General features: G+C 39.3%; 1 protein-coding gene across 1 annotated transcript in view; it reads right to left on the bottom strand.

Moving 5' to 3' along the window:
- The window catches only part of dym (dymeclin), an 86,485-nt gene that overhangs the window by 15,764 nt on the left and 46,895 nt on the right, over nt 1-23,826 (bottom strand). The window contains exons 15-16 of the mRNA XM_087790683.1: nt 6,653-6,835; nt 1,886-1,999 (exon numbers count right to left, since the gene is read on the bottom strand). Of these exons, the coding sequence (XP_087646809.1) occupies nt 1,886-1,999; nt 6,653-6,835 (297 nt within the window). The remainder of the gene's footprint in view (nt 1-1,885; nt 2,000-6,652; nt 6,836-23,826) is intronic.

The raw sequence follows: 23,826 nt of genomic DNA, 5'->3' as shown, positions 1-23,826 counted from the left end.
GAACTATTCTTCTCATCGAGGCTTCAATACAAGAGGGACGTTTTCGGAATTCTGAAGATCAAGGCAGCTTGAGTGATGTATGTTGAGGACAAACGGTTAAATTATATATTTTTTTAATATTATATCATGTTATTCATATTAAATTCTTCCATGCCAGCCTAACCCCGCCCCTGCTGGCCCCCCTGAAATGTTGAAAACCAATGTTCTAGTTCGCGTGTTCCAGTTTTTATGATCACGATCACTACCTGATCATATCAAGAGATAAAAGTAAGTCACGAACAAACCAGATTTGTGATGGAGAAAATGCCAAACATTTAAAAAGAGGAACACAGGACAAGAAGGAACTTCTATGAAAAGAAATGGTCATTTTAGGGTATTTACTGAAATGTATGTATATTAAAGAAGAATAACTGGAACTTTTTTATATATCTTTTAATCCATGATGAGCGAGAGAATTCTGAGCCGCTCTAGTAGAAGAACTCACATTTCTCCGATCCTTAAAACTCTTCACTGGCTTCCAGTTTCTTTCAGGATCAATTTTAAAATTCTGGTTCTTACTTTCAGATCTATTCATGGTCAGACCTTCCATCAGTGATCTGATCCAGACTCACACCCCAACTCGGGCTCTGAGGTCTGTGGATCAGGATCTACTGATGGTTCCTGAACTTCAGGACCAGAGGAGAGAAATCCTTCCAGACTGTTGCTCCTTAGCTTTGGAACCATCTCTGTGTTTGATGATCTACTGACTCCTTCAAGAAACATCTCAAGACACTTTTATTTGTGTTTTCTCTTAATTTACTTCTTGCTGTTGTGTTTGTCTTTATGTTGTCTTGAACATTTTAAGTATATATTTTAACTGTGTATTGTTTTGTATTGTTAAAGCACTTTGTGTCTCTGGTCTGAGAAGATCTTTACAAATAATTACTTACTCATTATCTAAATATGAATGAAAGTTCTTCTGGTCCATGACGTGTCATCTGGTTATTTACCCAGAATACATCAGCACGACTGGTCTTCCTTGTATCTAACCTCACTATAGAATATTGAAGTGTTTAATGCAGTTCTGGTCGGGATAAAGCTTCGGGTTCAGACCAACAGCTGGTGAGACCAGGAGTCGAGAATCAACGATGGGTTTTGACGCAGGAACACGTGTCGTGATACTTATGGACGCTCGGATGCGTTGATGGTCGCAGATGAAGCGACAACACAGATGGAGAGACAGCGGCGGCACATGTACTGAAGGACACGGCAGGGTTATCCACACGGCTCCATATGTAACGGTCTTCGGCTACATTAGCGAGCGCACGGGTCGGCGCGCCATCTCTCTTCCTCGCCGGCCGCCGAGAACCGACGCCGCTCGCGACTGCAGAACATGAGCGACATGATGAAACACGCAATTAAAGAGCCGCGGCGGCGCCGGGCGAGAGACCGCCGGTTACATATTTCCTGGCTGATTAATGGGGGGCCACCGGGAGGGGGCCAGGGTTAGCAAACCGTCAGGAGCGTCGCAAGTGTCGGGTAACGAGGTACGCTGGCAGATTTATGTCCGGCCCACCCTTCCCCCTGATCTGCCCATGACAAAGTGCCCTCTAACCTTCATCCCATCTCCTTGGAATGTCATTACTTCTTGGCGTCGTAGGCTAGAGATGGAACGCGGACGGACATTAATGCTAATGAGAATTGGGCTTTTGCCTTTTGTCTCTCGTCCCAGAGGCGGTTTCCATCTTTTTCCCAGAGTCTCATCCTAATCCCATACTTCCTTTTTCCCGTCCACGGGAACCTGTTTCTCCACTCAACCCTCAGGACCGACGGCACATTGTCCTCGACTCTGACTTTTTCTGTACTCTTTCGTTCACCTGTCGCCCGGCGCAAGAGTGCGATTTACCTTCAGTCGGTCTATGGGCAGAGCCTGGGCGCCTTTCATGATGACCTCCTGAACCCTCTCCACGGACAGGTCACTCCCCGCCTGCTCCAGCCGCTGACTGAAGAAGCCGATCACCTAAAGGTCGAAACCACAGGAGGCAGATGATGAGAATGTAAATCATCAAAACAATTAAAAATAACAAAATAGAAACGGACAATTAACTGTTTAACCTGAGATTTCTCTTAAGGACGTAAAGAGCAAACAAAATAAATTCAATATTTTGTGAAAATATAAACAGCAGCTCTTAATAGGTGATGCAAAATAATGATTTACTTCATAGACGAATAATCCTTGAATCTTATAGTTTATCCGACTCCTTATACGTTTTTAAATCCATTTCTATATATAAACGTGACATTATCTTTATTTAAAAAATGGAACCTGTGTTGACTTTCCTTAGCAGATGTTTAATAAGCATGAAAGATAATCTTTAAAATAGTTTCAAAAAATTGAGTAATTGTCAAATTACTTTTTAATGTAATGTCTCTAATTTGTGTGTATTTTATTCATCCAAGCATGTTAATCCTCTCGCTTTGCGCTTGATGGAGTCTAAGGTAAGGTAAGGTAAAACTTTATTGATCCCTCAGGAGGTCTCCTACGGGAAATTGTTTTTTCCAGTAGCCAGCAATTTTTCATAAACAATAAAAAATAATACATAAAAAATAAAATAAGAAAAGAACATAAGAGGAAGAACAAGATGACACAATAAAAAACAGAAAATTATAGAAATTGCTGCGGAGCTACTGGAGAGGCAGCCGTCCTCGTCGGCGCCTTTAATCCCCCCCTCAACTGACTCCTTTAAGAAACATCTTAGCAAGACGTTTCTATTTGTTCAGGCTTTTCCTTGATTTTCTGGAACTCCTGTGTTGTTCTCAGTATTATCTTGACCTTTAAAGTGTATATACTTTTTTGAGTATTGTTTTGTTTGTTTAAGCGCTTTGTGACCCTGGTCTGGAAAAGCGCTATATAAATAAATATTACTTAGTTACTTACTTAAATTAATTAGATTCCCTACTGTCGTCACCACAAAAACAATCATGTGTTGTGTTTAAAGTTGGATTTATGAATAATGTATGCCAGTGTTCCCAAACCATCAGGCTTTGTATTGGTCTGTGAAGTGTTTGTACTTAGAAAAAAAACATTTATTTATAGGTATTACTTTTACTTTTTCTGCCGGAGGCGTTATTTTATTTGTGCTCTTTTTATCTGAAGGTTGATCCATGGAAAAATGCCACATTGAATCGGTTTGTGGTGCAGAAAAGGTTTGTTTATTTATTCATAATTATGTTAAATACTGTCGTGCACGTCTGTTAAACTTATTTCCTGGAGGCAAAATCTGACCCTTCGATTCATTTTGACTACATTTGCTCAGATTAAAGTTCATGTTGATTCGTTGACCTATAGAAATGTCAGTGTTTAAGATAAGATAAGTATCAATAATGTCAACAATTACACAGAGACTTGATAAGACAGTAAAATGAATGTTGAAGGAATATACTTTTGTTTTGTTTGTTTTGTTGCTGTAGTATGGGAAAAATACTACAGAAATCTTTTTTTGGTCTCCGTCAATAATAATGGTTAAACCCTCAAAAAATAAAACTGTAAAAATAATGACTAAAATTGTTTATTTTTACTACACTCAACTAACCTAATTCAATTATTTGCAAACACTTGTTAAATTGAATTAAGCTCGACTGTAGTAGAAACAACTCTTAAGTTAAATTACTTACTAAACTAACTAACTTACACATTTTACCTCCTAAGTTCATCTTTTAAAACTGAAATTCAAACTATCGTGATGTTAGCATGTTGAGTAGCGTAAGAAAACATCGATATAACGATATATCGCAATATTTTTTCCAGATACTGTATCGATATTTAAAATAAATTAATAATAAAATTCCCTTTGAAGTCGCATTTTATTTTAGCTCACAGTTATATTTCAATAGTGTGTGTATAAAGGACAATCATTTGATGTTGTATTTTACAATTAAAACTCTTGTGTGCTGCAATTAAACCTCCGGCCACTAGTTGGCAACATCCGTCATTTCCTCGCGAAAGGAAAAGACAACATTCTTGCCAAAAACACAGCCCTAATGTCGAGTAACTGAGTAAAAAGCGCCACAATATCAGAATTAAAATCATAGGCTGATAAAGTCCACGGTTGAAAACGTTTTGCTGCTTTCATAACATGTACTCTGTACTCTACTGTACACGTCTAGAATTCTGACTCTGAAACTTTTCTCGCTGCTCTGCTTCTCGCCGAGTCTCTAAGCGACGACACGCATGACGACACCAGGAGCAATCTGTCGGCGCCCATGTGATCATATACATAGAACATGACAACGTGCGGGAACATGACGGCGTGAAAGCAGGCGTTGAAATAAACCGGCGCTCTTTGTTCTTACTTGGGTTTCATCCGACTAATCCCTCGCTCCGTGTCTCCCACCTCGCCAGGGTCGATGCGTAGAATCGTATATACACTCATTATCTCCACCAAGACAACCTTCTAACCCACTATAGGGCCACGTTTTATCCAGCCTTAAAAAAAAAAAGAAAGAATAAACCCTCCGCCGGAGCGCCGATCCGACGCCTCATGGGTTTGCAGCCCAAACAAGAGATCAAGGACGACGTAGTTTCTACTTCTGCTCAAGGTTCTTTCCCTGGAGAAATGTTTGATGTTTGATAATTAAAACTTGTGCAGTCTTCTTTAAGCCCTTTTTCGTCAAACAGATGGTATAAAAAAAAAAAACACATCCACGGGCTCTGTATTCCCTGTTCCTGCTTTCTAGAATTCAAACACAGCAGATCTGTGGAGGAATCTGCGCGAGCGTGTTTCGAGCGCGTGTGTCGACATCTATCTAATACTAATCTCTTCATTAACTCTGAAGGCCTCCCATATGGGGTTAATTTACGGGGGCAAGAAGCAGCCCCTCACCCCCCCCCGATCCGGCGCTCACACAGAATTGTGAGTGGAGGCTTCAGAGAACAGCCTCGGGGAGAGCGACTTAACCCAGGGATTCCAGCTAGCATGCTCGCACATACTTATGGATAACAGCCGAGCTTATGGCCATGTATGCCGCAACCCCCATCTCTTACGCATGCACACACCCTGGAGGGAGCTCCTTCCAACCCCCTCCTCCGAGTCCAAATATGAACGACACAGAGGCCTTTTTCTCCCGCGAACACCAAACACTCTCGATGAATATTTGACACGACAAGTTTGAGCGCAGAGGGACTTATTAATGCATCGATACGACTCGCGCTCCTTCAGCAGTCGAGGGGTTCTGTTCACAATGGAGTCGGTCTGTCAGTGTGAAGAGACGTTATATTCCAACAGGTTTACGAGCCACACTTAAAGCTCACGCTGGTGATTATGGATACACTATTTCTTCACATGAAACTCAAACATCCAAATAGCGCACTTCTGCATTTACACTTCTAGTATTCTTTTTGCACAAGTGCATCCCAATTAGCAGTGTGAGAGAATGTAGTGCGCAATGAGCACTCACGGGTTTTGGTGCACTTAAAAAGTCAGAAAATTGAGTGTGGATCGATGGATACTTTCCACCCTCAACGGCCGCCATCTTAGTGACGTAGAGCTACGTCAACAAACAACGCGACCACAAAACAACAATAATAACACAATGAAACACAACTTAATAACTTGTTTCAATTGGAGGAAATTGCTACCAAGTGTCGATGATAGGGTTCTAACAATTGGTTACAATCAGTGTTAAAAAGCAGTAGAAGAAGAAGCTGGTATTTCCTGTAAGTGTGTAGCAGCAGAGTGTGATTTGAGACAGTACTACATGTCAAAGTTTGAGCACTGGGCAAGTAAGTGCACTGTCTTACAGTGTACTCTAAAGCAGTGCACTTGGAGAAGTGAACACTTTGGGACACAGCCCTGATGTCAAGTTCTTGAATGTGCGAGTCCCTATGATTTCTTTGCTCATTTGGTGGTTAAATAATGTCTGTTAAGATGAATCTTACCGCCTACAAGAAACTGAATTAGCTTTTATGCTATTTTGGTGCTAGCACTTCCTACGTGATAATGTCACACGATGCAAAAACTCATGTCTTTTGCTTACAAGTGTTTTTTTAATGAGTAAATTAAACTTAAACTGAATTATTGGAGGACATTTTGCACCATCATTTAAATTGACAAAAAGACACTTAAACTTGATGTGTCCGGGGCTATGTGACGCCGCCACCGATTAGCTGAACCGTGTAACTACAACTTTTTTTAAACTTACGATTAATCAATACATTTAAAAATGTTTTAGTTATAAGTTTCCTCATCATGACCGCGTTATGAACGTATTACTTTGTAAAGTTCATCTGAAATCCGGGCGAACGAGAGGTTACGAGAGTCCATTATGACATAACAATGGCTTCCCTCCTCCAGCCAGCTGTAATCACGCCCCGCTTTGTTTATACAACGAGTCCCTTGGAGGTGGAGACTTCCGGGATTTATGATTAGCGGTGACTAATCTCGATGCTTGACCGATCACAGCAGAGTGGGTGTGGTTATGGTCAACAAGATTTCATCTCCAGAACAAGAAAGTGTTTTCAGTGGGCGGAGCTTAAGATAATTTTCTAATGTCATTATATCAATGAAAAGAGAGTTTTGTACAAACACACACTGATCATACCTCTATTTAAGAGATACTAAAATAAACACATTAGTTTCATTTAAAATCTTTCCAAGCCTGCTCTCAAACCCACCGTGTCCAGGTTCTGCATGATGTCCTGGAAGGACGGGTGAGTCCGGAACTGCTCGAACAGCTCCCTCTTGTAGAGCAGGGCGTAGACCAGGTTGGGGTTGTGGTGGAGGGAGTTGCACAGGCAGGAGTTGATGATTTCCAGCATCATGCGGATGACTTCTTCAATCACATTCAAGTCCTGGGCCTGCGGGAGAGAAAGGATGTAAAGGTTAATTGGTTTCCACAACAGCGCCTTCACTCATAATAGTGTTTTCTTGTGCGACGGCGCGTCAAACATGTCGGAAAAAGACGAGCGAAAAGGTGGAACTCGGCGGGTAATTAGTGTTTATTAAAGGAACTTGTTCTTTATGGATATGGATGGACGAGGAGAGGTCGTCCATCATTAATATTAGTTTTATGAATCCATTCGTTTCACTTGTACGGTTGCTAATGTGACTAGATTACTCGCTTCTCTAGGTCAGAACCCAAACCTCTTCAGGAAAAAACACATGAATTCACTAATCGTGGTTTTTTGTAATGATTTCATCTTTTGAAATCTCACCTAGAAATAGTTCAGAATTACACAATACTTTGTCTTTTTTAGCTTTAAAAGGGCATTCATTGTTCTTAACAGACTTGTGCATGGAATTTCCTTCTGAATAAATAATTAGAAAGTAACAAAAAAAAAAAAGGTCTGCTTCAAGTGCTTCAAGTTAACACATTAAAAAACAAATATTGTACGATTTCAAAGACCCATCAATGTCCACTTTACCAGTTTATCACCCCAACAAAAAAAAGCACAAAAAGACCAACACACAAAAAGGCAACTTGCGGTAAATTCGGAGGTTTAAAATAAGATTAACCAGAGTTAACAAAGGGAAAAAATATGTTTGTAGGTTTCCGTAATCTTACAATATTGTCTTCGAGTTTACCAGTACAGTAGTTATGATCGGTAATTATATTGGTAGTATAATTTTAAAAGTTGAATTTGAAATTAAAAGCGACTATTATGCTTGAAACATGTCCAATACTTAAGTGCTTCAAACAAGCATATACAGTACAGAATGTAGTCAACTAGTGGTCTCCAATAATGATGTCTTCATCTCAGGATTTAGTTTCACAAAACAAAACAAAAAACATTGGACGCAGACCAGATCAGGGCAAAGTACTGCACAGATGGCAGGTGGTTTGCTTTATTTAAGTAGGTATTTTGCCAGTAAGAAATAACAAAATCCAAGCTGAGAGCGAGTAAGTAATCCCGGAGTCTTGACTCTAAGCCCCCTAAACCGGTGAACCCCGAACCAGATGTGAGGACTTTGATTTTCAATAAAACAGATACCATAAGAGATGATAATAGATAGCAAGACCTGGCTGACGTATGCGGAGAAATCACGAAATATAACACGTCATCTACAAAGAACTACGGAGAGATTAGACGACGGAGCTTGAAGTTCAGAGGCCGGAATGCGTTTAAAACAAAAGTATCATGATACGATCATCTGTTCTTCTATTTATCTCGGATATTTATCTTAAGATAATATCTATTTTTTTTCCAAAGGGTTTGTGTCAGAGAGGAATGATATCTGACTCTATTGACACATGTTGTAACTTTGTAACCTCTTTCTTTAGGTCACTGAATCAACCACTACCTACTGAAGACCATAAAGATCATTGACGATGTAGAAATGACAGCTGAAAATTTCATTTAGTACTTTTTTCTCATACATTATTCATTCATGAATAGTAGTCAATTTGTCCACTTAGTGGCATTTGTCTTTTTTCCCATTTCAATAAACTTATTTCTTATAAACAATTGCCCTATATCACGTTTATTTACTTAGTTCTTTTAAAAAAAACACACATTGCAACACTTTGCGTCGCTTTTCGGCAAAGGCCAATATTTGGGTAAAGTACTTTTGACACGGAAAACACAAGATATAACAACGAATGGAGAGAAAATATCGACACAAAGCAAATTCTCGAGGCCTGCACTGCCAATAAGAAGTACTGTATAAATAAAGAGACACTACACTGTTAATATTTCAATAAATAAGGTCCAACGGACTTCCTGTTTGCCTAACATTCAACAGGAAGTAGTAGTCGAGGAATGACTGGCCAATAGAATGGACATGATTCAAAAAATCTGGCCCTATTTAACCAAAATTTCCAATCAAATTAGGGATGTTTTTATCTATAACTTCTTTCTAGTTCCATTCAAAACAGTTGCATCATCTTTTTTTATATTCAAGATGAATTTAATTCTTGAAATGTAACCAAGTTTAAAAAACACTCCTGCAGACCATCTTCCAAATAGATAGAAACACAATCACAGAATCCATCCCATCATACAGCTGGACAAAGTTGTGTTGTATAGAAAAGGCGGATGAAATATCGAGCTTTTTTTACGAGATGGAATTTTCTTCAATCACATCCGTCAACATTCCCTGTTCAGAGGACGCCGTAGAATTTGCAAACACTCGCTGAAACAAGAGTCAAAACACTGTCGCAAAAACCGCGGACGCAAGCCGATCGGAGGCCGAGATTACGCCTCAAATCCAGGATAACAATCTTAAACAGAATTGCACTTGGAGGCGTTCTATATTCTCCACGACGCATCCGAGACGGCGGCTTATCTGAGAAATAACTTTTTTTTTGCCGTGCGGTCTCTGGAATCGTACTCGCCGCCACATACAAATCACTTACTGAATTTAGACAAGAGGATTTAGGTGCTTGTAAATATCTGTATTCCGTCGCGCGGGCGCCCATGAATCAGCGCCCGGTGAAAATAATGTATCGCATCGATTTCCAACCGGTCTGGTGGACGAAGGTGTTTCGGGTTTTTTTTTTTTATAATAGGCAGACGTGGAGAGGCCGGTGGAATGCAGGAGAGATAATGCTATAATGAGGATTGATTGTGTGTCTGGAAGCAGAGGTGGTTTCTCTGGGCTCGACTCAACCGTCTGACTAGACCTGAGCTCCACACTTCTGTCGTGGCAGCCCATAATTAGACAAAAGCAACCGGGAGATACGGGGAGAGACGACCGAGTAGGAGGAAGAGGAGACGGGGAGCTAAAAAAAAAAAAAAAAAAAGGAAGACGCTGGGGGAGTTGAAGGGGAGAAAGTAGAGATGATAGAGGGGGAGACAACAGTGCAGGGAAGAGCGAGGAGGGTTTGTTGTTGGAGTCCAGAATGCGGTTTAATGAGATTTGGCCTGGTAAAAAAAAAAAAATGCCACAATGAGGAATTCAGGTCACATGAAAAAATAGGTTAGAGCGAAGTCTGCCCCGGCCCAGTGTGCATGTTTGTCAAGGGATGAGATTAAGAGGTCCAGCGTTCTATTTGAGACCCAGACAGGATTTAAAAAAAAAAAAAAAAATCTTCACTCCTAATCTTCCTGGTTCCCACTGTTCTCTGGCACCCAAAACAACAAAAACAACGCCACCGGTCGAACCCGTCCAGGGCCACTCGTTCCCTCGCCCCCCCCACCCACCCACCACCACCACCGACATCTACTTTCTTTTCCTTCCATCTTTCCTCTGCTTCTTCTCCTCGGGTCATGTGCTAATTTCCAGTTTCCCCCACACATTGTCATTTGGTCTCGCACACGGATGTATAATGTTGCATCTCCACCCAGGAAATCACAGGCTTTTTCCACACGAGGCATGTCATTAGCTGCGACGACGCGACTCCCATTTGTAAGAGCGAGCGAGACGGTATAGCCGTGTTTGTCTAATTGTCGAGTCGGTGACTCACACCGCGTCCAGACGAACATGCTAAAGAACGTATACGAGGAAAAACTGCATCTCGCTGGCAGACGTGTTGAGGAGGAAAACCTCAGATACACAACATATTAACTGAATTTATTGTGAATGCTTGAGGATTGCACACACACTTTTCCAGCTACACACTTGGGTTTGCAACGAGACAACCACAAATACGTTTATATTTTATAAACGGTAAACAAGTGCGTTGAGGGAATGTAAGATGTTGCCGTGACGGAGGGTCAGACTCAAGGACAAGCATATGGTGCTCGACGGACAAACACAATAGTGGGTTTTTGTACTGTAGGTGTAAAAGTTGTGTTTATGGATTTCTTTAGCAAAACATTCTATACAGCCGTGTGTTAAGTTTTCTTTCGATTTATTCAGCCTGTACTTCATGAGCACAGGTTGAATAAACACACTATAAACATCTTAGATGTTGGAATAGAACCCAGTTAGTATACTTTAATTATCGATCAAACTACGAAGACAAATATTATTCAGAGACTCTTCTTGATGAGCATCATTCAAGGATTCTTGGCTCTATAACCTGTTCATCAACCCATAGCAATAAACTGGATGCCCTCAGTGACAACTGCCTGCTTTTCTTTTTCAATCCCTCACTCCATACTTTTTCTTCCCACGCCCCCCCCACCCTTTAGTCTCCTCCTCCACCTCCATTCTTCCCCTTTTCCTCCTCCAGTTCCTGTTTCCCATTAATGTTAGGTAATGATCGGCAATGAACACAATAAAAAGAGGTCATGACTCGCCGTCGTAAAGGTCGTGCCACGGGACATAATTATGATTCTGAGCCGAGACATCGAGACGTATTATTATCGAAGATATCCTCTTCTAGGATTTAGTTAAAGCGATAGTTCCCCCCAAACTCTTATTTAACCCATTTTCTACTCACTTATGTCGACTAAGGTTTGGGATCATTTAGTAACGTGTCTTCTTTGAGTTGTAGGCAAAAATGCATATTATGACAACATCTAAATACCTCCATATGACGTTCCTCTTGTAACAAAGTCTATATTTTAAGCTTGTTTTTAAGTAAGTAAGTCATTATTTATTTATAAAGCATCTTTCTAGACCAGGGTCACAAAGCGCTGTAACAATCAAAAACAATATCCACAAATCTGGATCAGATCAGTGATGGAAGGTCTGACCATGAATAGATCTGAAAGTAAGAACCAGAATTTAAAAATGATCCTGAAAGAAACTGTAAGCCAGTGAAGAGTTTGAAGGATCGGGGGAAATGTGAGTTCTTCTACTAGAGCGGGTCAGAATTCTCGCTGCAGAGTTTTGTATAAACTGTAGACAAGACACATCCTTCTTGTTTAGACACCAAAAAAACTGTTGCAATAGTCAAAACAAAGGAGGAAACAGTTTCTGGTCAGTTTTAAGCAGCGTTGAACTAGAGACGTGTCTTTGTCAAATACAACACCCAGGTTTCTCAGGCTCAGTTTGACAGACTGACCTAAGTCACTCAAGTACTGACTCAACCCTGGAACCTTGTCATCAGGCGCGATAACCACAGTTATAGTTTTGTTCATATTCAGCTGCAAAGTCTTTTCACTCATTGTTTGATTTCTAGCAAACAACTGACTAAGCTGCAGCAGAAGCTAAAATGCTACACAGACAGAAAACTCTCGGGTAAATATTGAAAGAGCTCCCAGTGTAGACAGTAGACCATTTTTTTCCCGAACAATTCCTTATGTCGAGACTTCAATACAAGAGGCGTACGGACGTATTTGGATGCGTTTAACTGTGTCTCTTTTGGACCTTTTGGAAGATTTTTGTCTATAACTCCAAATGTAATGATTTCTCTAAAATAATCAAAACCCTTCATCGATATGAGGGTGAGAAGCAAACGAGTGAAATAAGAATTTTGGCTGAACTGAACTATCCGTTTAAACGACTGTGGAAGTTTGTTCTGTCCCTGATACGAAGCCTGGCTAACTCTTAGTGAAACAAACGGAGTCCTAAGGCTTCTCTTGAGGAACGCTCAAACAAAGTAACCAGTCTAGGGATGTGTAATTTTGGCAACCCCGAAAAAGGAAGTCACTTAACAGAAGCGCATGAACCCAGAGGGAAGCAGTAAAGACTTGGAGGAGGAAAACTTTAAAATCTCCCCGCTGAGGCGCCGACGTCTCCGGAGAGAACGCTGTGAAGATCAAACCTTAAACAAAATAAAAGGCTCCTGCTGTTATTACTATTGGGATGCATGTTAAAGAAAAAGCTCGGTTTTTTAATTAATATTTCATTTCAGCAATAAATATTAACGTCGGGATCCAGAGGAAGGATCAGCGGTGGAGAAACATGTGTGCAGACGGACTGAGGAGCAGCAGTCTGTGTGTCTTTTGGGAGTTTTTTCTTAAATAGGTCAACGTCTGACCTGTATTTACGGCACCACAGCGATGTAATAATCGCACCGTTTTCGTCGGGGCATCGCGCCCAGTCAGCCTCTTATGAAGCCACGGCTCCACAAAAGACAGTCTGTGTCGGCCGGACGAGGTGAGACATGGTTTCCTCACTGAAAACAAGAGCCTGGACGACGTGGTCGGCGTCGGTTATTTTGAGGAATTCATGCACAATAGTGTCCTTCGTAGAGTTCTTCGCCTGTTTTGTTTCCAAGAGATGTTGCATCTGGATCCAAGTCTAGGACGATAAAATGTTGTGATAACACCAAAAATAGACGTTTGTTGAGGTCATTCTCAACAACAATTCCACTGGATAAGAAAGAGAACAAAAAACATTCAGACCAACTAAGACACTGTTGATCGGTAAAAACATTATCAGTTTTGTAGTTTCCTTCGATATGATTTATATATTTTACTCATTTTGTGTCTCTTAACTTTCTTACTAGTGGATTTTTGATCTTTTATTGTGTCCTTCAGTTCTGTGAAAGGTGACTTTAAACTAAATTAATTATGATTATAAGTGTCCTAAAATCCATTGTGTTCTGAAGATGGAAAGACCAAACTTAACAAAAAAATCAACTTTATCACCACATAAAAACAGGATTTATTTTCATGTATTTACAGATTTACAGAATCTTGATTTTAATCCCAATAAAAAAGCGTTATTTAGTGCAGCTAGCACCGTCAGTAAGCTAGTGAGTTTTCTATTCAGTTGAACGTTTCCTTTAATTAAAAATACAGTTGAAAATAACTTCATTTAAACAGTTACCAATGATGCCTTCAAGGGTACTCAAAGTTTGCTAAATAAACCCCATTAAATGAGAACTTGCATGAGAACTTGGCTCCTACAATGGTTTGAATGATTAACAGGCTGTGATGTCAGATAAGAGAACAGTGTCTTTGTATTAGTTAGGAGACAGATCGAGCTGGATTTCGTTGTTCTTTTAGCTGCAGAAGACGTAACGACTGCTGCCATCTAGTGGTCGGAAGTTTAATCGAAAAACGAAAATGAACAAAGGCATTAATATTTGCATGTTAATTCTTAAATAAATAAAAAATAACTTTATTTGATTCACACTTTATTGAATATGATAAAAAAAAAGATATACAATAGAGACAATAAATACAATAAAAATGTATGATTTGAAATTCCCCAAAATCAAATCCATCCATCCATCCATCCATCTACCCATCCATCCATCTACTGTATCATCTAGCTACCCATCCATCCAACCATCCATCTATCCATCCATCCATATACTGTATCACATATCTACCATCTACCCTTCTATTCATCTATCTACTGTATCATCTATCTATCATCCATCCATCTACTGTATCATCTATCCATCTACTGTATCTTCTATCTATCATCCATCCATCTGCTGTATCATCTATCAACCCATCCATCCAACCATCCATCCATCCATATACTGTATCACATATCTACAATCTACCCTTCTATTCATCTATCTACTGTATCATCTATCTATCATCCATCCATCTACTGTATCATCTATCCATCTACTGTATCTTCTATCTATCATCCATCCATCTACTGTATCATCTATCAACCCATCCATCCACTGTATCATCTATCAACCCATCCATCCAACCATCCATCCATCCATATACTGTATCACATATCTACCATCTACCCTTCTATTCATCTATCTACTGTATCTTCTATCTATCATCCATCCATCTACTGTATCATCTATCAACCCATCCATCCATCCATCCATCCACTGTATCATCTATCTACCCATATATCCATCCATCCATCTACTGTTTCGTCTATCTATCCATCCATTCATCCATCTATCCACTGTATCATCTATCTATCCATCCGGCCACCTATCCCTCCATCCATCTACTGTATCATCCATCTACACATCTATCCATCCATCCATCCATCCATCCACTGTATCCTCTAACCATCCATCCATCCATCCATCCATCCATCTATCCCTCCATCCATCTACTGTATCATCTATCTATCCATCTAACCATCCATCCATTTACTGTTTCATCCATCTACCCATCTACTGTATCATCCATCTACTGTATCGTCTATCCATCCATCCATCTTCTGTATCGACTATCTACCCATCTACCCATCCATCCATCCATCCATCCATCTACTGTATCATCTATCTACCCATCTACTGTATCATCCATCCATCCACTGTATCATTTACCATCTATCCATCTACTGTTTCATTCATCTATCCATCCATCCATCCATCCATATATCCATCCATCTATATATTTATTTTTTTCTCACTGCCTCAATAGTTAAAGGAATATCCAACTGAACACTGATTCATGAGGTGTTTCTTCCACGGTGCACGGATTAATGTTGCAAGGAAAAAAACCTCAAGAAAAATAATTGCAACTAGTGCCTGGAAAAGAGAAGAGAGATAAAACAGGTGATAGTTGTTAAAAAAAGAAAGAAAAAAAGGGCCAACAGCTGTGAGCTGTGTTTGTCTCCGTCGGATCGAACCAGATCGTGCCACGAAGAAGCTGTTCTAATTATCACTGTAAAGAATGGAGCAGTTAGCGTCCTGGTGCACCTGCTCTCTGCAGGGGGCGCCACTCCCACCGCCGCAGAATAAACAATAATTCACAGAGACGAGGTCGACGGAGACACAGCGAGACAGGCTTACAGGGAAACCAACATCCACGCTTTGAAATGGGAGCGCATGTTGGGGATCAGCAGGATACTGCCTTAATGACTGGAGCACCGAGAGAAATACTTACACCAGTACTGAGAGGATGACATAATGAGGCACATGTTGACAGCAGTATTAATAATTGGCGAAGCTCGTACTTGTTACATCTGATCCTTATTTAGCGCCGACTTGTTAGAGGACCAGCCGGTACCGGGTCAGTTGAACTGGGCTCATCATGGCAGTAGTTTCTCTCTTACTCTCTTAAAGTATCATCACATGATGAGTGGAAAGATTTGTCTCAAAGAAGAGAAGAACAACAATAATTTTGAGAACCGAGCGCCTCTTGAAAAACCAATACTTCAAATGTAACATGCCTGTTTTGAGCATGATTGTAATCATTTTTAATTATTTTATGTATTTATCAACAATTCAAGACTTCATTTATTTATTTTGTCCCTTAAATCTGTGTTTTAACTTAAATTATCATTTATTTTCTTAATTAAACACATAAAAACAGTGAATTAAAACAGTAAAACAACGAAGTAAAAATAAATTGAAAAATAAAAACGAATGCACAAAACAAAGAATAGGTTTGGTTGATGTTTCCTACAAAGAAAATGAGATCTTAATTTTTAATAGACTGCCAAACCGACGGGGGGACACAAGACCTCCAGTGAAATTCAAATACATCAATTTTTTCTTTTTCAGTTTAACCTTCATGCATTATATCTTACAAACCATGAAAATAAGAGATTGCCATTATTTCATCTCATTTTATTAGTTGTAATAATGAAAGTACAACATTTTCTTCTTTTTAAATACAGGCCTCAAGTGTGTAACATTTCCTAAAACATTTGTATGTAAACCACTGACCTCTCAGTGCAAGTTTATGGAAATGGGGTCACATCGAACCATATTTGTTACGTACCAAGTAAAGGGGATTAACAGTATTTCAGCAACTTCTGTACATTGTAAGGGGGCGGAAAAGGGGGCAGTAGACCCTCATAAATGTATAAATACTTTCTTTAAAGATTTTTCCGTAAACCACTGACCTCTCAGTGTGGGTTTAGGGAAATGGGGTCACTTTCTAATTTAATTACTTACATCAAACCATATTTATGACGTACCAAGTAAAGCAGATTAACAGTTTTCGGCACCTTTTGTTTATTGTAAGGGGTCAGAAAAGGGGGCAGGAGACCCTCATTAAAGTAAAAATCTGCCAATTTTTCCAAGAAGACAATATTTCATAAAAAAAAAAAATTAGAATGGAGACTACTGACTTCTCATTGGACATTTTGTGGGCAAGGTTAACTGGTTTAGTTCAAGGTAAAGGGGTTGCAAGGGGGGCAGCAGACCCCCTGAAAATTCAAAAAGCCCAATTTTGTTAAAACTAATGTATTACACACAAGTAAAAGAGAGATTTACAGTATTTCTAATCACTTTTTTAACAGGAGACCCCCATGAAAATTAAAATACGTCCAGTTTCGATACAATTTTAAACCACATGTACTAAATAGTAAGTAATGGAGAGAATTAACATAACTTCAGCTGCAATCTAAAGGGTTCTCAAAGAACCAGTTCGATTTCAAATAAATGAGGCTGAGTTCCATAATCTTTAGTTTTTTACAGCAACTTTAAGGCCCACAGGCAACGACGGGTATTTAGGGAAGTTACTCTCATAAAAAATGAAGACGAAATATGAGCAAATAAGTAGAAGTTCTTCACATATTTTGTATTGATAGAATATCTCTGTATAATTGTAACTTCTACCTTTATTTAATCTTTCTTTATTTTATAACTCATTTTATACAATTTAATGGCTTGATGCCCCAACAACATTGGCATGATACATGTGTCTTGTTGTAGTGTTTTATTAAAAAAATGTATATCCAAATTTCTTAAAAAAAAGATTTAATTATGAATTAAAGTACAAATTTATGCTATTCATCAACAATGTATATATATATGTAAACATTTAAGGACACATGCTTGCATTGTATTTATTATAAACAACTTATCAATAAATAATACATTTATTTAATTACTCAATTTATTTTGTATCTTTTCGTCCTTCATACCATTTAACAATATTATTGTAATGAACTATCAAAGGGAAAACAACTATTATAAGCAATTTATCTACATATTTTGACACGGCTGTTATATGTTATATAAAGATAATATATATATATATATATATATATATATATATATATATACACACATATATAAAGACAATAAAGCTGAGCAAATGTTCAAATGAATGTGTCATTCTTTAAATAATTCACCGTCTACAGTCAGAAAAGAGTCCAGTCAGATGGACTTGCATGCAAAGGTATCTTGGATCTCTGCAGACTTACTGCTCACAGTAAAAAAGGACTATATAGTATTGCTCAAGGGCACGGCCGCACAATGGCGGAGAAAGTGGGAATTAAATCTGTCACCTCTAGATCGCCGCCCAATCTCTCAAACCTTCCGAGCTATGAAACGGAGCGAGAGAGAGAAAAAAAGTTACACTTTATTACCCTCATAATTGGGAAATTCAATCACGGCTGACACGTGGGAAGGCGCCGGGAGAAATCCCGGGTTCCGAGTCTCGCTCGAGGACAACTCGTCACCGGGGCGACTCCGGGCTCTTGACAGCGTTCAAAAACACCGACCATGGTGTCGAACGCACAACAGGCTAATGAGACCGGACCTTGACTCCCATGTTCTTGAACACCGTTTGAACCGGCGTCCATCCTCTCGCACCATTAAAGTCAATCGCCCGGTAGCATCCGCTCCGAAGAAGAAGTGACCCGAGTCAACGTCGCCCACGGACTCGGAAATACAACGGCACTTTACATTCCGTCCTCATCCCTCGTATATAAAAAGGAATCTCTGACCCGTGCGGCGGGTTAAAGGGGAATAATAAGTCTGGGAGGTGCGGTCGACTCTTCATTAAAACATCATATGAAATGTAAGAGTCTGAGGCATCGCTCGCCGGCCGATCAATTTATTCATAGCTTTATGAAAAACCACGTATGATAGCAGACGCTGATCTCCGACCTTCGCTCGTGATGCCTCCCCGGAGTCGGAGGGATGTATGGATGGCGGAGACATGCAGGAAAACGTCTGTCGGTAATTGCGGTTCGCTCGGTACGTTCGGGAGGACGTGTGCGCGGAAAGAGATGCTTTTGAAAAAAAAAAAGAAGAAAAATGTAGCAGCTAAAGGGCAGTTCAACGAGTACGTTCTGGAGAAAGAAAGTTGCTCTTCAAAAGGTAAATGGGGTCCTTGGAAGAGGTATGTGCTAAGTGGGTGCTTTTCCCGGTTAGATTTTCTTTTGGTATCGTTTTAAATTTTCGCTTCAAATCCCCTTCGGATCGTAACTAATCACACCACATGTGGCTGCGTCGCGTTCCATGTGTCTGTGTGTTTGCGTCGTTAAAAAGTAGCCTCTAGCTCGTCTCATACAGGAAATGGGAAGGTTTCTGACAGGAAAGAGAACGAAGGAGCGAGACTGTCTAAATTATTCAAAAATATGAGGTAGAAAACATCAAGTGTAAGTCACATCCTTAAGTCATTAATTTCTCTTAAAGTGATAGTTCACTTAAAATATTAATTTCACTCATTTTCTACTCCCCCTTATGTTAGTAAGTAAGTTCGTAAGCGAGAATGCTGACCCGCTCTAGTAGAAGAACTCACATTTCTCCGATCCTTAAATCTCTTCACTGGCTGTAGTCTAAGGGTTTGGATTATTTTCAGAGTAATACGTTCTTTTAAGAGTTATAGACAAAACATTTTGTTCATTTTAATATAGCGACTGTAGCTCAGTTTTCTTCGTCTTCGTCCAATATGCTTAAAAACATCCAAATACCTCCATATACTGCTCGTCTGTAACGACTGTCTTGTATTGAAGCGTCAACATAAGACATTTTTTGAAAAAAACGTATATAAATCTGTATATTTTTAAATAGTTTCAGGTCCAGCTCCATGTGTTTCCTTATTGAAACACATTGCAAGTGTCAGTGTGCAAGATTTATCGTGATGGATCCACGCAACAAACTAGCTCAGAATATAGACTTTTTTATAGTTTGAAAAAACCCAAAATAATTCCTCATGTCGAGGCTTCAATCAAAGATTGAGAAGTTACAGACGAGCAGTATATGGAGGTATTTGGATGTTTTTAAGTGTCTTTTTTTCGAAAAAAGACAACTGAGCTCCAGTTGCTACGTTAAAATGAACAAACATTTTTGTCTATAACTCAAAAAAGAACACATCACTCTGAATATAATCCCAACCCTTTGTCGACATGAGGGTGAGTAGTAGTAGTAGTTGGGGGTGAACTATAATTTTAAGTAACACAATTTACACACAGTTTTATTACTATTATAGCCATCCTTTGTTACTTTACTATTTAAGTGAAATTATCAATATATGTCGAATTGTGCAAAGACAGGCTCCAGCTTGGAAAACTAATTGACCTAGACATAATAAATCTGCTTAAGTCATACACTTAAGGCCATTATCCTAAAAGGGTAATAACAAATGTCGTCGATTAGATCATAGCTGGCCTGCAAAGGACATGATTTAGGCAAAAAAAACAAACAACAATTTTGACAAACATGTGATGATATTGGTCATGATCTTTTTTTCCTTCATCCTTTCCTAACTAGGCTGTATCTACACTTTAAATCAGACAATAAAAGCTGGGAAAGACGATCTGACCACGTTCCGACTAAAGCGTCGTCTATATTTAGACGATCGCTCCGAGAGATTCTCTCCGTTCGTCTCGGGCGAGTCCAAGTCTCGGTCGCGGCGGCCATCGCGACCCAGCTCGTGTAAACACCGACTGGGAGGTCCTGGACGTGCTTGTGTGCATTAAAGTAAACACGCCCGAGCGAAGCCACGCTCGCTCCACCGACAAACGGTGACCCAACAGCGAAAGAACGCCTTGTTTGTTTGTGCGTCCGGAGCCGCGGTGTCTTTTCAATCAAAGCGAAAGAGGGAAATACAATTAGCGGTGGAGAGGGTTGAGGAGAGCAGCAGCCGGGGCCAAAGACTGGAAGCCTTTTTGGTTGTCCCCCGGGGGCGCGAGGGGCCCCGACCTGTCACTCTCCTGACGCTGAGCAGACGCCGAGAAAGGAGGCGTTCCATGTCTGTACATAGAGTGGAGAGACAGACAGCGACGGGGAGGCAGGCATCGAGTGGAAGAGAAGCAGGAGTAAGAAAAAAAAAACCTATTAATCCACCAGAACGCGGCGACTTCAAACCGAACAGCTTAAACTTTGTCACCACGTTTTCAACGTCTTCCTCTCCGGCGATTACACGTCCGGGACGATCCCACATTTAAGGAACACGGCTTCCCTCCGCAGAGCCAGACTCCACCGCACGACATTGTTTCCAGATGCTCGTCAGAACAACACTCGCACCCACCGTCACTACATATCCCACGCTCTCGCACACACACGCACACGCACACGCACACACACACACACACACACACACACACACACACACCAGCCCTGGAGCCGTCTTCATCCACACACACAATTCCAACATTTTCACTCAAAAATATTAATGTTTTGAGCAATGTTTTAAGTCGGTTTATCAGCTGTAAACTTCACGTCTACACGAAGTTTGTGTTCCTACTTTACCTGTAAAGTACTTTGTGTACACAGTCTTGAAAGCTGCTGTGAAAATGAAGTTTTTAATTATGACATCAACAGCGTATACTGCGGGAATAAAGCTCGAAAACCATGAATAAATGGCCATTTAATTTTCCGTCTTCCACTAAACTAACTAAAATGTATTTAAAATTGCATATGAGGTGCCATTACTCCGAACACAACTCCAAGTAACGGATAACTGAATAGCATAGCGTAACTGCTTTGCCGCCCAGCCAACCAATCACAACTGTGGATCACTTTTGACGCGGTAACAAAGAGTTTAAATACAAACCTGTTCAAATAAATCACATGGTTGTAACAATGACGAGGAGCTACAGCTTGATATATACATATATTATTTATAAATGTAGTACCGTGGGCAGAAAGAAATTAAATCAGTAAAAACACTGGGTATCCCACAATCTGGCGAGGTACCAGTGTACTTCATGAGGTCCTAAATCTTTATTTAAAAAAATACAAATGGGATTAAAACTATGGTAATGAGGAGATTAAACTATATTTGTATTGTATTAGTATTCTACTAAGTAAGGAACTTTTGAGCAAATAAGTGCTAAATAAAAGAAACAAAACAGGAATCAAGTTCCTAAATCAAACTATGGTTTAAACAAGAACAATAGGATACAGTTTGTTTATAAAAAAAAAAGATTTTAATACCTTAATTCAGGGGTGAACTACTACCATTTCCACCAGGGGCCACATTATAAACTGTGGCTCTTGTGAGGAGCCGTCAAGCCACAAAAGTTGCGAATAATATGACGGAAAAATAAAACAAAACTAAGCAACAGTTGTTGATTGTTGTTCAAGATCTCCACAGTCATTTATTTGATGTGTTTCTATTCTTAGACTTATTAAAGAAAATGTTTAAATCCTTTAAAATAAACGTGTATTTTGAAGTGTTTTCTGGTCTCCACTGTTCGTATGGAGGCCCCAGAAGAACCTGTCGTTCCTCTCCCCCTTCAGTACGTGGTGCCAGCTCCAATATAGTAATGGATCGGGCGCATCTGTTAGGAGTCAATGTAAAATGTAGCCGAGGATCCGTCCTTGTCGTTCTAAATTAATAAAGCCTCTCCAGATAAAGCTGAAACATCACTTACAAGTCCAGATCAATCATCTGAATAGAAGACGTTGATGTTCCAGGAGCAGGAACGACAAGCATGTCCAGCACAAACACATAAATATTGCTTTATTTATCCGTCATTGAAGCGGCTGAACACCGACCATGTCTCCGCGGAGGCGAAGGTGTGCGATGGTTTTTCCATTATTTGACTCCCGTATGGGCTGGAAATACAATAGTCCATCCAGATTTGATCTACGGCGCGAGAGAAAATACAGGCGTAACTACTTTCCCTCGTCTCGTTCTGAAAGCTGTCAGAGCCGCTCCAGGCTTTTGTCTTTGATAACAAAACCAAGAGGCAAGACATGGATAGACACAACAAAGAGGACGAGCACAAAGGCTGTGATGAAGAAGCAAAGAATGGTTGCAGGAAGCAGCGAAGAATTCATTAAGGATTTAGAAATAGAGACGATTGTTTGTACCTGTAATGTTTGTTAAGGTGAGGAAGATGTGGGTTCAGCAGGTACGAGCCAGTCAAGCCTACTCTGTCATCAATGTTTTAGCTTTTTTTTATACCAGTTTAAAGATGACTTTGAAGTAAAATAATGAAATGGAAGAATCATTTAAACAATACTTACCATTACTCTGAGAGATGTTAATGTTTCTTGAAGAGTAAACAATGATTCAAACTAACATGAATGTATTTAAAAGTACATCTGCACATTGTCCTTTTAAAATAAACTTAACTGAATCAGAATACTGATTGTAACTGTGTTTAAGTGCAGGTAACTTGTACTTTAACAAGAATTCGTTCTTAAAAACTAAGAAAATGTATTACATGTATTATAATGTATGTTATTTTGTTACCGAAATGGTAGAATCACATCTCATTTAGTAAGAAAGTCTTTTATGTGTGTTTTTTACATTTTTAAAGATAACTTTAAAGTAAAATATTCGCATGGAAGTATTATTTCACCAATTTTAACCCCTATTACACAAGATCTTCATGTTTTTCTAAACAATGATTCAAACTAACATGTATGCATATAAAAGTACATCAGAATACTGATCGTAACTGTGTTTAAAAGAGCTAGTATTAAGACAGTTAAAAGTAAAAATATTGTTAAAAATGATATATATGAACAAGTACTAGTAAAGAAAGATGTTCCTCAATTCCTTTTTGTATCTTTTTCCAGCTAATTTAAATCTGTATACAACAAATAACAAGTATTCTAAGGGGAATTTGTAATTAAAAAACAAGAGAATCTATCTTTTTTGTTAGATTATATTAACCAGAATTGTAGAATAATGTATCTCATTTCTTTAGGGAGTTTTAAAGATACATTTGAAGTAAAGTAATCGCATGGAAGTATCACTATCACGAATATTAACCCTATTCTTGCAGAGTAAACAAATAAATACTGATTATAACTGCGTTTGAAAGAGCTAGTTTGAAGACATTTAAAATGTTTTTTTAATCTATGTTAAAATCTCATTTCATCACATTTCAAACATATCCGTCTGGTACAGAAGTTTCATGAAAGCAAGAACAAAGTGCAAAGAGAATGAACAAATTTCAAAGAAATAAAGAAAATATTAAGAGCATAGTTCAA

This window comes from Callionymus lyra, chromosome 5, assembly GCF_982586985.1.
Source record: "Callionymus lyra chromosome 5, fCalLyr1.hap1.1, whole genome shotgun sequence".
Classification (NCBI taxonomy): Eukaryota; Metazoa; Chordata; class Actinopteri; order Syngnathiformes; family Callionymidae; genus Callionymus; species Callionymus lyra.
This window is presented reverse-complemented; position numbering and strand designations above follow the sequence as displayed.